The sequence below is a fragment of the Phascolarctos cinereus genome, unplaced genomic scaffold (assembly GCF_003287225.1).
Source record: "Phascolarctos cinereus isolate Bilbo 61053 unplaced genomic scaffold, phaCin_HiC Scaffold_4;HRSCAF=312, whole genome shotgun sequence".
Taxonomy (NCBI): domain Eukaryota; kingdom Metazoa; phylum Chordata; class Mammalia; order Diprotodontia; family Phascolarctidae; genus Phascolarctos; species Phascolarctos cinereus.
In genome coordinates this window covers 487,341,542-487,354,752 of record NW_027555847.1, presented here as the reverse complement: position 1 = coordinate 487,354,752, position 13,211 = coordinate 487,341,542, and the positions used below count along the sequence as shown (strand labels likewise).

General features: G+C 37.8%; 1 protein-coding gene across 8 annotated transcripts in view; it reads left to right on the top strand.

Moving 5' to 3' along the window:
• SPIDR (scaffold protein involved in DNA repair) overlaps nt 1-13,211 on the top strand; it is a 551,334-nt gene that overhangs the window by 75,460 nt on the left and 462,663 nt on the right. Inside the window, exon 1 of one of the 8 annotated variants that reach the window (XM_020992495.2) lies at nt 5,725-5,817. The exons of the other annotated variants lie outside the window; for them this stretch is intronic. Coding sequence (XP_020848154.1) covers nt 5,806-5,817 — 12 coding nt within the window. The 5' untranslated portion in view covers nt 5,725-5,805. Of the gene's footprint in view, nt 1-5,724; nt 5,818-13,211 lie in introns of those variants that run through there. 8 annotated transcript variants of the gene reach the window in all.

Sequence of the window (13,211 nt, the reverse complement as noted above, 5' to 3'; positions counted from 1 at the left end):
GTATGCTGAATGAGTTCAGGATCAGTAAGCATCAGTTCACGGATTATAGGGGTTTTTTACTTACCTTCTTTTAGATTCTTGGTGTTTTAGACCATGCAGACAGCTGAGTTGCTTTATCTTTGGTGCATAATTTCTGTTTTGGTAGAGGTTTGAGAAGTTGTGGGGATCAGAGAAAAATGTCTAATCCTCTATCTTGTTGTTCATGTGACCTAGAGGTCTTTACTTTTTATTTGAATGCTGTGATGGTCTTAGTCATCTAGTATTGAAATCTTGGAGTAATCTTTGACTTTCTCTTCCCTTTCAGTTCTACCTCATGGCAGTCATCAAGCCCCATCAGTCAATTCTTTGTAAAGTCTCTGAAATGGATTTCTCTTTCTATTCTGGCTTCTGGGATGGGCCTTTCTTTTCTGGACTATGACACGTGTGAACTAATATGCCTGGACTATTACAGTGAATCTAACATTTATATTTTCAGTCTCTTTCCTTTTCAGTCATCTTGTATACCACAGACATTTTGATTTTCCTGAAGCACTTGGCCTTGTGCCCTGTTGACTGTAGGATAAACTCGGAGAATCATAGAATTTTAGAATTGGAGGGAACCTTAGCAATCATGTCATCCAACTTGCTCATTTTATAGATTCATATTAGTTAGTGGCAGAGTTGATTCAGTGTTCATTTCCACAACACCAGAATATCCATGACTTTTTAACCTACACAATCTAGCTCAAATGTACTTGTCTGACATTATTGTTTGCTGTTCTTCTTCACAAACCTATTGTTTGAGCCAGATTGGTTTTCATGTCCTCTATGTCAAATGCACATCAGCTCCTCATATTCTCTCACATCTTTTTCAGGCACTCCTGCCTTCTTTGTTTATCTTGTCCTGCCTATCGTTTAAGAACCTAACTTGGGGCAGCTAGATGGCACAGTGGAGAGAGCACCGGCCCTGAAGTCAGGAGGACCTGAGTTCAAATCTGGCCTCAGACCAAACCCTTGGCACTTACTAGCTGTGTGACCCTGGGCAAGTCACTTAACTCCAATTGCCTAAAAAAAAAAAATTAGAATCTACCTCCCCTTCAGCTTTCACTGACTGACAATTCGGGGCTGCCATGATCTTGACTTCTGACGTACTGTGGGAGCATTTCTTGTCAACCAGTCATTTGGGACTTGTCAAATGTTACTGTTGACTTTATATATCAAATGCTATGTTGACTTTATATATCAAATACTACTGTTGACTTTGTGTGTGTGTGTGTGTGTGTGTATATATATACATACATATCTCCCCCCCCCCCCGTTTTGCTTCTAAGCTCTTTGGGGCCAATGACTGTCTTTAATTTCATTGTATCCTCCATAGCACTTTTTACTTTGTAGCTTTCGCACAATAGGTATTCAATAAACATTTGGTTAATGTTTCAGTTTTTCAAGTTAGCAGAAAGGTGAATGTGAAATCCCACCTATGGAATGAATTTTGTCTTTTTTTCCCTCCAGGTGAAGGCCATGATATGCAGTATAGATTTTAATTTGAGCATTTCTAGACCTAAGACAGAGAATTGCCAAGATAAAACCGAGAAAGGTTAATGTGGGAGAAGTGTGCTTAAGTATAGATTACTTTACTTCCCTTGTTTGTTTAGAGATGTGTAGACAGACTGCAACTATAGGTTGGTGTTGATCTCAGTTCCTCTTCCTTCTTTACCCCTTGAAGTACAAATACCTATTGATGACCATTATGGTTGGTGTTTCTTTTAAGGTTTGTATGTCATAGGATGAGGCTCTCAGAATTCATGGGCTCATTGTGTTTCCCATTATTTGTTAATTCTTTCAAATTGATTTCTTTAAACATTAGAAGAGAGTAAAACTAGAGGCTTTGTACCAGAGTGTTGGTAAAAGCATTATTCTGAAAATCAGAAAACTTGGATTCATTCATATCCAAATATTGCCACTTACCAGCCATTTGATGTTAGGCAGATTACTTCACCTCTGAATCTAAATTCTTCCATCTATAAAATTGTGATAATAATAATTGCATTCTTTACTTTTCAGTACATTACTTTTTAAACCATAAAAAACTGTATATATGTGAACTATTATGCTATTATTATTAATATCACTAGTTGAGTTAAATTAAATGATAGCCATTGTTTTGTTTTTAGGCACCATTTCGAGAGGGTAATTTGGAATTCAACTTTTCTTTTAATGTTTTGGTGCACTTTGATAATATTTAAGATAAAGAATGATTTGTTCTCAAATGATGGTGCTATGGTATCACTACAGATTAACAAAGAGAAGAGAGTGTATTTAAAATGTATCTATAATTGGTAGTATCATCTGAAAACACAGATTGTAGGCATTTTACTGTGATCTATCAAATTGAAATAAATTTTTATATTTGAGGAAGGGTTTTGAGAATTGCAGCAATCTTCCACTTTATCAGGTGTAAGAATTTGAAACTTGAGTAGGTGAAGCAAATAAATAAGTTGAACCATTTAGTAGGTAATTTTTATAACACATTGCTAGGCCAGTCTCATCTTGTTTGAGCTAAAAGTCTCGTGCATTTGTGTAGTGACTACCAACTACTTGGCATATTATTTAAAAATGAAACATTCATTATTGTGGGAAGTATGTCATATCCGCTTGCCAATTCAATCCTCCTAAGAGATTACAGAAGTCTCTAGTGGTGTGCCCATTAATCAAAGGGGAGTGGCGTTAAGGAAAAAAAAAAACAACCAAAACTTCACAAACCTGTGGATCGTGTTCTTGGGAGAACTTTCAGACTAATCTTCAACTTAACCTGTAGCCATTTGCCAAGTAGCGTGTTAGGAAATAATCCATATTAATGACACTGATGTTTAGAAGATGCCTTTCTCTGAAAGTCTCAAGCTCTATTGCATATGTATGTCCTAATTATCATCATGAAAATCTAGTGAGGTAGGGTGAGGGATTTGATATCCCTTTTTACTGCTCAGGAGACAAAGGAATAGAAATATTTTGACTGGAAGTAAGCTGGTGTATCAATTTTGGAGGAAGAAACACACCTCACAAGTATAAATAAAACTTTAGAAATGTCTCCCCTTAGGAAATGATAATTCTGTTATGTCTTGTTTAGGGGTAAACTATGAAGCTTGTCCTGTCTTCATCTCTCCCTCTGCCTCCTTCCCTTTTTTCTCACTTTTCTTCCCCCCCTTCCTTTTCTTGCCTGGGTAGCCCAAGATATCTGCTTCTTTATAACTAGGCTTAATTTGAACAGAATACCAAATCAATCAATCTTTTTTTTTTTTTGAGAAGCAAAGCATCCTAATGCATAAAATCCTCACTGTATTTGGAATCAGAGGGCTTGGATTTGTTTGATGTTTGGCTTTGCTGTTTATTACCTGTGTGACTTAGGACAAGATACATCACTTCTCTGGCTCTTAGTTTCTTCATGTGTAAAATAAGGGGGTTGGGCTAAATAAATTCTCCAGTCTCTTCCAGTTCTAAATCTATAATTCTAAGAATGATGGTGAATTCGGTACTTATAATTCTTGTTTTTTGTTTTGGGTAGGCAGGGGGGTTAAATGACTTGCCCAGGGTCACATAGCTAGTAACTGTTATGTGTCTGAGGCCGGATTTAAACTCAGGTCCTCCTGAATCCAGGGCCAGTGCTCTATCCACTGTGCCACCTAGTTACCCCAGGGTACTTATAATTCTTTCTGAGACCCTTGGGTAGTATGCAGTTTTCAACTTTCCACCTGTTGTGTAGATTTGGCAGCTTTTGCAAGAGTGACTAGATGTAAGCTACTTATTTTTTTCTTAATATGTATTTTTAATTTTATCATTTAACTGATTACATATACACATATGTAATTAAAGTCCTTAATTCATCTATGGGGAATATATAGGAAGCAATGATCCATTCTTATTCTTGTAAGGATGTCTAAGAAACAGTTATTTGGCTTACCATATTATAGTTAGACACTTAAAAAAACTGACTTGTCTCTTGTTTTTTTTCTGTTCTAAAAAATTTGAATTGTCTAATTATGCACACACACATACATGTATGAATTCATTTTATGTTACCATAGCAAAGTGAACTCTCCATTTTTTACATACAAAATAACAATATCTGTTAGGTTTTAAGTATGTGATTGATATTAGATGTTCTAGATTGCATGATTCTTAAATGCCAGAGTTTTCTGGTTTCTTGAAATAGTTCTGATTATAACCTGTTGAACTGCACAAAACATAATCAGTCTGAACAAGTGTGCTTTTTACTTAAAGTATGGTTCTCAGATTAGCTTTAAAATTCATGTTGCCACATATTTTATGTTAAGTTCATGTTAAGTGTAAAATACATTGAAATATGTTTGTTCAACAAGGAGTATGCAGAATGGACTTTTTTTAATTCTAACATGGCTTGCCATTATCACGCAGTGCATTTTGGTACCTCATCCTCCCGCTTATCAGTTTATGTGTACTTAGGAAATGCAAATTTACCTTAAAGTTTGTTCAGAAACCTTAATTACGAAGATAATGTGCTAGAAAACATATTTCACTGAAAGTTGATTATACTAGTTGATTTGTTATTTAATTTGTTCTTGCCTTAGTTCACATGCCTTAATATTGTGTAAAGCTTCCTGAGTTCAAATCTGGCCTCAGTCACTTACTAGCTGTGTAACCCTGGGCAAGTCACTTAACCCTGTTTGCCTCAGTTCCTCATCTGTAAAATAAGCTGGAGGAGGAAATGGCAAACTTCTTAATATCTTTGCCAAGAAAACTCCAAATGCAGTCACAAAGAGTCAGACACCACTGAAATGATTGAACAATGGCAACAATTATAAAATAATTATTATAGTGTTATAATTTTATCATTAAAGGAAAAGGGTTTAAAGGACCTTTTGCCTATAGATGATAAGCATTTTAGAATTTCAAAAGTAACGAGATTAAAATTTGCAATGTTGTTCACTTCTTTGATCTGATATAGATAATGAGCATCAACATTACTATTAATTTGGTTGTTTAGGTATGTAAAAGATGTGAACACCAAGTTGTACTTTCCCAGCCACTAGAAATGCTATACTACAAGAGGAGGACTCATTTCAACACAAGCTTTAGCAGCTTAAAAGTTAATAGTTTGAACATCTAGGCCAAAAATCATGGGACAAGAGCCAAGAGAATGAATAGTCCAGTGATCCCTACCATTCAGGCTGTCTTTTGCCTGCAGGATGCTTTGTGGTTTGGGGGTTGTCTGCTGTGAACTCTACAGCAGCAAACTTAGGGTTTTCCCCCACTGTACAGGGTGATTCTTTATGAGTGCTTCTGCTCTGAGTGGTAAAGGAATAACTCAGTCTTTTACTAATGAATTTTTTTGGGGGAGGGGAAGAAACAGGGTGATGGTAGGAAGAGAAAGGGAAGTATAGAAAAAGAAAGGGGAGCGTTCTTTTTACCTAGAAGGAAGTGTGTAGACTCCCTGGCGAATGAAGCATTTACATACCTTCTTATTTGCATTTTACCTTATGGTAGATTTAGCATAACCTGTATAGGAATGACATAACTTTACTGCCAATTACCTGGTCAAATAGCATCGCGTGAGAGTTCTGCATTGTGGCTTCATTTTTGCTTTAAGGCTTTCAGCGGAAGTGAGTCACACATTGTTTCTGAGTTTACACGCTGTCCCTCCCTTTGCTCACTGGCTAAAGGTGCATTGGAATTTTCCAGGTACGATGTTGGAGGAGATGCAGAGGGAGGAGGAGCAGAGCGTGGGTTTGATGTTCTTGAGAGAAGGATTGAGTGATTGTTTCACACAGACTTAGATCTTTGAAGCATTGAATGACTGCACTGGTAGGAAAAATTTTAAAAAAAACTTTAACAATACACACATACCATGTATTCAAACACCATTGTTGACTTTGCTGACTACTATTTTATTAGTGTCTATTTCTCTTATTGATTTGAAATGTATACTGAGATTCTCCTCAGCAGGATTTCAACACATTTTTGTGTTTATGCCAAGAACACAGTGTTCTGTTAAGTCATTCAGTGACGATAATTACTGGAATAAAGCCAAGCAGGGTCAAGTTCATTCAAATAAGTCTGAGCGTAGCTTCTCGCTGAGTGAGGAATGCTAGTCTTGTCTTCACATGATAGGTGGGTTTGGGATGTTGGTTGTTCCAAATAAGAGCTAAAAATTATTCCATTAACTTTTTGTTTTTTGAGTTTTCTTGTTAGCGCTTCCTATGTGAACAGTGCCATGGTGCAGAGATCATACCATTGTTTGGCTTCCTACCTGGACCAATGAAATTCTGAAGCTCTGCGAAAATGCCTATTAGATTGGAACCTACTTCTTTCTGCCAGTATTTGATCTAATAATGTCTATTTCTGAACACCACTGTCATATAAGCTATTTATTTAAATGCTGAATGAAGTACGTTCAGAAAGTCCTATTTTCAATTCTAAACAGTGATGAGATAAACAGAAAGGAGGATTGAAGATAGAGAAGAATTACATCTTGTCTTGAATGAAGAATATGTATGTAAAATCTTTGTTTGAGGATTATATTCTGTTAAAATGGGAGTGAATGGAGGAATTGAGAGAGAGTTTATCCCCTGTAGTTTTATATGTACTTTACTCAAGTCTTTTGCTTGTTTATCATTTGGGCTGCTAGACTCTTTCCAGACATTGTCACTTAGCACCTGTATGGTCTATAATATTGACCTTGGATGAGTACAGAGAGCCCAAAAAAGCTGAGTAAGGACTAGAATGGTCTGTTTCACTCATCTGACACTTAGCAGTATGCTGCCTTGTGTTATTAGAACCTGTGTGTGTCCATCTTCTGCTAGATTGCAGACACGCTATGCCTGAAACCATTTTTTTGTGTGAGAATTTAGCAAAGTGCTAGACATAGAATTCAAACTCAGTGATTATAGGTGGTGAGAAAGTAATAAAAGCTTGCCTTGGTGTCTTCTGGGGTATAGATAATTTCTGATAATATGCAGCAAATTAACATATTTGCTCTTACTGACCTGAAACCAGAACTGTATTTACTGATGACTGGTGCCTCATTAGGGGCAGTTTTTATATTGAAGTTCTTTTCTAGTTTGATAAAATTAATACATTTAAATATAGAATTAGAAGGAACCTTTAAAAGTCAGCAGGTTTAACCCTTTAATTTTATAGTTGAGGAAACTGAGGGGAGAAAGGTTAAGTGACTTGCCTTACTGAGGTTACATAATAAGTGACAGAACTGTGATTTGAACCTGAGTCTTCTGACTCCAAGTAGAGCAGTCTTTCCATTGTACTACATTGCCTCCTAATGTTGCTGGAAGTTAGCTGGAATTAGATTAGTTAGCACATATACCAGAGGAAACAAGGCATACCATAGAGAGGTAGTGTCATGTAGCGGATAGGATACTGATTGGTCCTTCCCAGTCTGTTAGATCTTCATCTATGTTGTGCGCACTAACTATAGGTGTCCCCTAAGCTCTGTCTTAGTATCTCTTTTCTTCTCTCTATTCTGTCTTGCTTGGTGATCTCATCAGCAACCATGGGTTCAGTTATCATCTCTATGGTCGTGATTCTCAGATCTGTTTATCTAGCCCTAACTTCTTTCTTGATCTCCATTTTCACATCTCCGACTGCCTTTGAACATCTCAAAGTGGATACCATGCAGAGACATCTTAAACTCAACATGTCCTAAAATGAGCCCCTTCTCTTTCCCCCCAAACCCTCACCTTTTCTGAATTTCTCTGTTGCTGTAGTGGGTACCACTATCCTCCCAGGCACCCAGGCTTACAATTTAGGTGTTCTTGACTCTTCCACTCTGTCACCCCGCCTATCCAAGATGTTGCCAAGTTCTGTTGATTTTCACTTCATAACATCACTTTTATGTGCCCCCTTCTCTCCTCTGACACAGCCACCGCCCTGGTACAGGCCTTTATCACCTCATGCCTGCAATAGCCTGCTGGTGGATCTGCTGCCTCAAGTTCCTCCCCACTCCAGGCCGTCCTTCACTCAGCTGCTGAAGTGATCTTCCTTAAGTGTTGGTCTGACCATGGCACCCCCTGTTCAATAAACTCTCATGGCTCCCTTTACCTCCTGGATCAAATATAAAATCCCGTTTGGCTTTTAAAGCCCCAATACACCCTGATTTCTTTCTGCTTTTCCAATCTTCTTACATAATGGCTTCCTTGCTCTTCTTCCGTCTCCCAACTTTGCACTTTTTCACTGACTGTCCTCCATGCCTAGAATTCTCTTCCTTCTCATCTGTGTCTCCTGGTTTCCTTAGCTTCCTTTGTCTCTCCTAAAACCCCAACTTCTGCAGAAGTGTTTCCTAGGCTCCCATAATGCTAAATATCTTCCCTCTGAGATTACCTCAAATTTACCCTATAACTATCTTGTCTGTACACAGTTGTTTTTGTATATTGTTTCCCCGATTAGAATGTGAACTCCATGAGGGCAGAGACTGAGTTTTTTTGTTTTTGCTTTTCTTTGTATCCCCAGTACTTGATATAGCGTTTGGCACATAGTAAGCACTTAATTAATACTTGTTGGACTGAGAATTAGGAGACACCCGAGTTTGAGTCCTACCTCTGCCATTTAGTAATTTCTCATCTGGAGATAGTAATACTTGTAGACCTCATCTCACAAGGTTGTGTGTGTGTATATGTTGCAAACCTTTAAAGTGGTTTATACATGTCAGCTTCTGTGACTATTCCTATTAGACCAACTGGTAGCAGCACCGGGTCGAGGTTGCCTATCATAACATGTTGACAGATATCTCAGTTAGTATAAGGAATACTGTTTTTTATACTGTGTTTGACACTGAGAGCAATTCCAACTGTAATGAATTAACATATTTAGTGACTTTCTACAAGGAATACCTGTGACTGCAGACAAAAAAAATTTGCTATTGTGACACCCATTGAAGATTCATGGAGTCAAAAAGGAGGATTAGTGAAACAGCTATGTGGGATAGACTGATGTCCCATATTCTCTCCCAATTTCCATCAGTCATTTTAATGCTAAAGGGAAGGTGGGGCTGTATGAGCACAGTTCCTCAAAGATTAGAGGGCTAAACCCAGAAGCCAGAATGGTGGTTGATGAGGTCTTAGAACAATTAGTCATTGTAAAATCCCTTTTTTTCCAAAATGATTTTCTCTGACCAAGCCTTCAGAAAAGCAGCATACTGGAAAGAGATCTATCAGAAGACAACCTGAATTTGTATCTTTGACTTATTGCCTATGTGGATTTCAGTTCCCTGTCCAGTGAGGGGGGTGGCTTACATGATGACTCTGGTCTTTTCCACCTCTAACCAGGTGGATCCTAAGCTCTCTTATAGTTTTGAGTCGGTGTAATGCAATGGATAAAGAATGAATGAATAAATAATGAAGTACTTATTAAATGTTTACTGGGGGCTAAGCTCTGGGAGAGAGCAAGAGAAAGTAAGAGAGTGCCTGCCTTCATAGAGTTTATATTCTAATGAGGAGAGACTACAGATAAAGGGGAGCTAGTGGAAGGGAGGAGGTAATTATGCTGAGTCATGTTTGAGGGATGGCTAAGGAGTGATGTGGAGGCCAGGTTCTCACCAAGATAAGGCAGAAACTCACCTGAGGTCAGGCAGAGTCAAAGCTTCTGGTGGGGAGGGGTTTGAGGAGGATTAGGATGAATATAGGCGGCTGTTTTGAAATCAGAAAGACCTGGCTTCAAGTCCCACCTCTGTTACATCCTGGGCATGTGATCAGTCCTATGGACAAGTCACTTCACCTTCAAAGGTCCAACTGGCAAAGATCTAAAACTATGCTGGAGAGAAATTTCAGGTAGAGAAGTTATCCTCATCTCAACACAATGAAATCATAGGACAAAAAAAGAAGGAAAAACGCCTCTTTTCGGTTTTGATGGAAATAATCAAACATGGTACACAGTTAATGAATGCTCAAGGATAATGCAACTTAATCCCTTTGACTAACCTCTTACAGGGGTTATATGGTGGAGTTAAATATACATAAATCAACAAAGAACACTCCATTAAATATCAGAATTCTTAAGTGTGATTATTATATGTCGTGGCAACTTTGTCCCCTTATGAGAGTTTTCCTCAAAAATTAAAATGGAATCCAAGGGAATACTATTATTCCATAGACAGATATTTGCTTTATGCACAATTGAGTGAATGTGTCTGGTACATAAAATGAGACCAACTAATAGCAAAAGTAAAACTTGGAATAACATGGGGGGCTCTTTTAATAGAGCATTCAAGGAACTAGGTAGTAAGATGACAAAGAATGCTCCAGCACTATAAATATTCAGATGTGTGTGCTTGAGTAAAATGGAGGAATGTCAAGAGAAATGTGGAAGAAGGTGCAGATTTAACAGGCAGCTAGATAAGGAAGTTAAAATTTCTGTGCTAGTAAGTTTTGTATTCATCTTATACTTAGGAGTCTTGCATCTAAATTTCTGGGCCTTGGCTCACTTTGGTATTTGGATCTGAGGGAGGGAAAAATAATTTCACCAGGTTCCCATGGTCCAACACCCACGCCCTACCTACCTGTCAGAACTTGCTGTGCTTATCTTGACTGTGTGGGAGACTGGTTTATCAGCACTGTACTTTGCTAGGTATATCTGTCTTGTAGATACTTGAAACATTCCGTTAGGTTTTAGGAATAGAAGCTCGGGAAAAAGAAAGTCTGTGGAGGTGTTCAGGAGGGATGCAAGGAGGAAAATGTGCTTAAATCAGTTGTCTTTTTCTGTTATCTTGGCTTCCTCAGTCTTTCATTTGCTTTGTGGATAGCATTCTTCCTGTAAAATCGTGGAGCAAGTTAGCATTTACATTCTTCCCTACATAATTTTTGGTTCTTTTGTTTTAATTTAGCTGAATATCCACAAGGGAAAAGTAACAGAGAGCTACTCCATGTTCTTTTTTGAATAGGCCTTTTAGAAAGAGGCTTAGAATTTGGAATTCAGGAAAAAATAGGACCACAAAGAGGGAGGGGCAGAAGAGAAGTAAAACCATGTCTGCAAAGCAATTTGGGCTTTTGAGAGAGTTTGTTTTATTTCTTTTAAGGAGCTGTGGGGTCATCATCCTCATCATCATAAGAGTAGGTGATAATCAAGAAGTTTAAATACCGACATGCTTATGTATCTTACTAATTCTGCTTGGTTGTGTTTAGTCATTTCTCTGAGAAATACTGTGACATATTGATTTTAGTCTTTTTTTGTTAATATCTTTTCCTCTAGATAGGTGATAGTCAGCAATCTATTAATTATAGTGGTATCACTACTATAGTAAAATGATAGTATACCACATTCATAATTTAACTTAAAAAAGGAATGTAAAAATTGAGAAAGAATCCCTTATGTATTGAAATAATTTTCTTAACTGCATCAGAAGTTAATACAAAAACTGTACTTATTCTTCCTTGTCTAGGACAAATGTTGCTGTTGGGATAAGAGATGTGCCTTTAGACTGCTTGCTTTTCAGGGAAATCTGGGATTTATGGGTTGGGACTAGGAATTATCTACACTCTTCTTCACCAATACAATTATACAAGAAGGTGGTTGTGGGGGATTTTTTGGTTCTGTGCAGTCCCTTTATAATTTGTCATTAGCCTAACCTAAATGGTACATTCTAACTGGTACCTGTGGCATCATGTGACAGTGGAAAGACTCCTGGATTTGGAGTCAGTGCTCCTAGGTTTAAATCCTTGCTCTTTACTAGCTGTACAATCACTTTATCCCCCTTGATCTCAATTTCCTTATCTGTTAAAAAATGAGGGAGTTAGATTAGATGACCGCTAAGGTACCAGAGTTAGAAATGACCTCAGTAGGCGTCACGACTAACCCACAACTGAAAAAGATAGCCATTCTGATGAGCTTGTAAGTGGTGTTCATCCTACTTTTTCTTGGAGAACTTCAAGGAGGAGGAACATGTTGTCTGTGGAAGCAACCTGGATAGATCCAATTGATAGGAAGTTTTTCCTGACATTAAGCCTAATTCTACCTTTTTGCAAGCTTCTACATACTACTGCTGGTTTTCCCCTCTGGGGCTATACAGAATAAGTTTAATGCTTCTTCCATATTGCAACTGTTCAGATATTTAGACATCAATCACATGTATCTTCTCCACTCTCCTTCCCCCACAAGGTGTCTTCCTTTTCAGGTTGAACATTCCCAGTTCCTTTAACTGATCCGTCTATGGCATGGACTCAGAGCTGTTCATTATTCTGGTTGCTCTTCCCTGAATTCTCACCAGCTCTACAACTATAATCATATGAAATTCTTTCCCAAATGAAAGCTTATTGTCCTTCATTTTAGAATTTTATGTATAGTCATAGTGGAAAAATAAAGTGCTTATATTTTTTTTTTTGTAGAACACAACGCCAGTTTATGTTGTTCCGGATTTCAGGCTTCTCCAAAGTTTCCGCCTTTACGATGTAATTTTATCTATTGACATCTAATACTTTTGCATGTGTTTGATTTCATAGGTACTAGTGGTGTGAATTTGAAGGGTAAAGATATAAATGTTTACATTTATTAATTTCTAATATAACTTTGATTTACTTTGTTTGCCTTGGCAGAGTAGGAGAAGAACTTACATCACCTCTCTTATCACTGTGCTGGGAGAAAACTCATAGTTCTAAATTTTCAAACTCTTCATGAAATTGTGGGGTCAAGGTATCTGTCTCTGTTTGTTTGGGATTACTGAGTATTTGTTTTGTGTGTCAGAGCAATTCTGTGATGCACACAGTTGGAGTTATCCTCCCTTTCCAGCTGGTTCAATCCTGTTTGCTGGAGTAAATGTCTAATGAATGCAGGGGTGTGAGTTAGGTTTCATTTTTCCTCAAAGGTGGGAGTTGGTGTTTGGTTTCCCCAAATTCTTGCTCTGAGCCTCCTAGAAAATCTGTGTAATCCCAGTAAATAAACTTAAACAAGATTATTCTAGCCAGGTAACCCACCAAGTTCTCTGTAGAGGTAGCAGATAGTATTTTGCAGTTGACTGTTTTCATTAGAGCGAAAGTACCTAAACTAAAATAAACTTCATCACTTTATACTACTTCAGTTTGCTAGATGGGGCAGTAGATAGAGTATGGGACTTGGAGATGGAAAGACCCAAATTCAGATCCTGAATTTGTTAGCTATGTAGGCTTGGACACCTCACCTATCTTCTGCCTGCCTCAGTTTCCTTATCTGTTAAAAATGGAGATAATAACTCCTCCTTGGGGTTGGTGTGAAGATCAAAG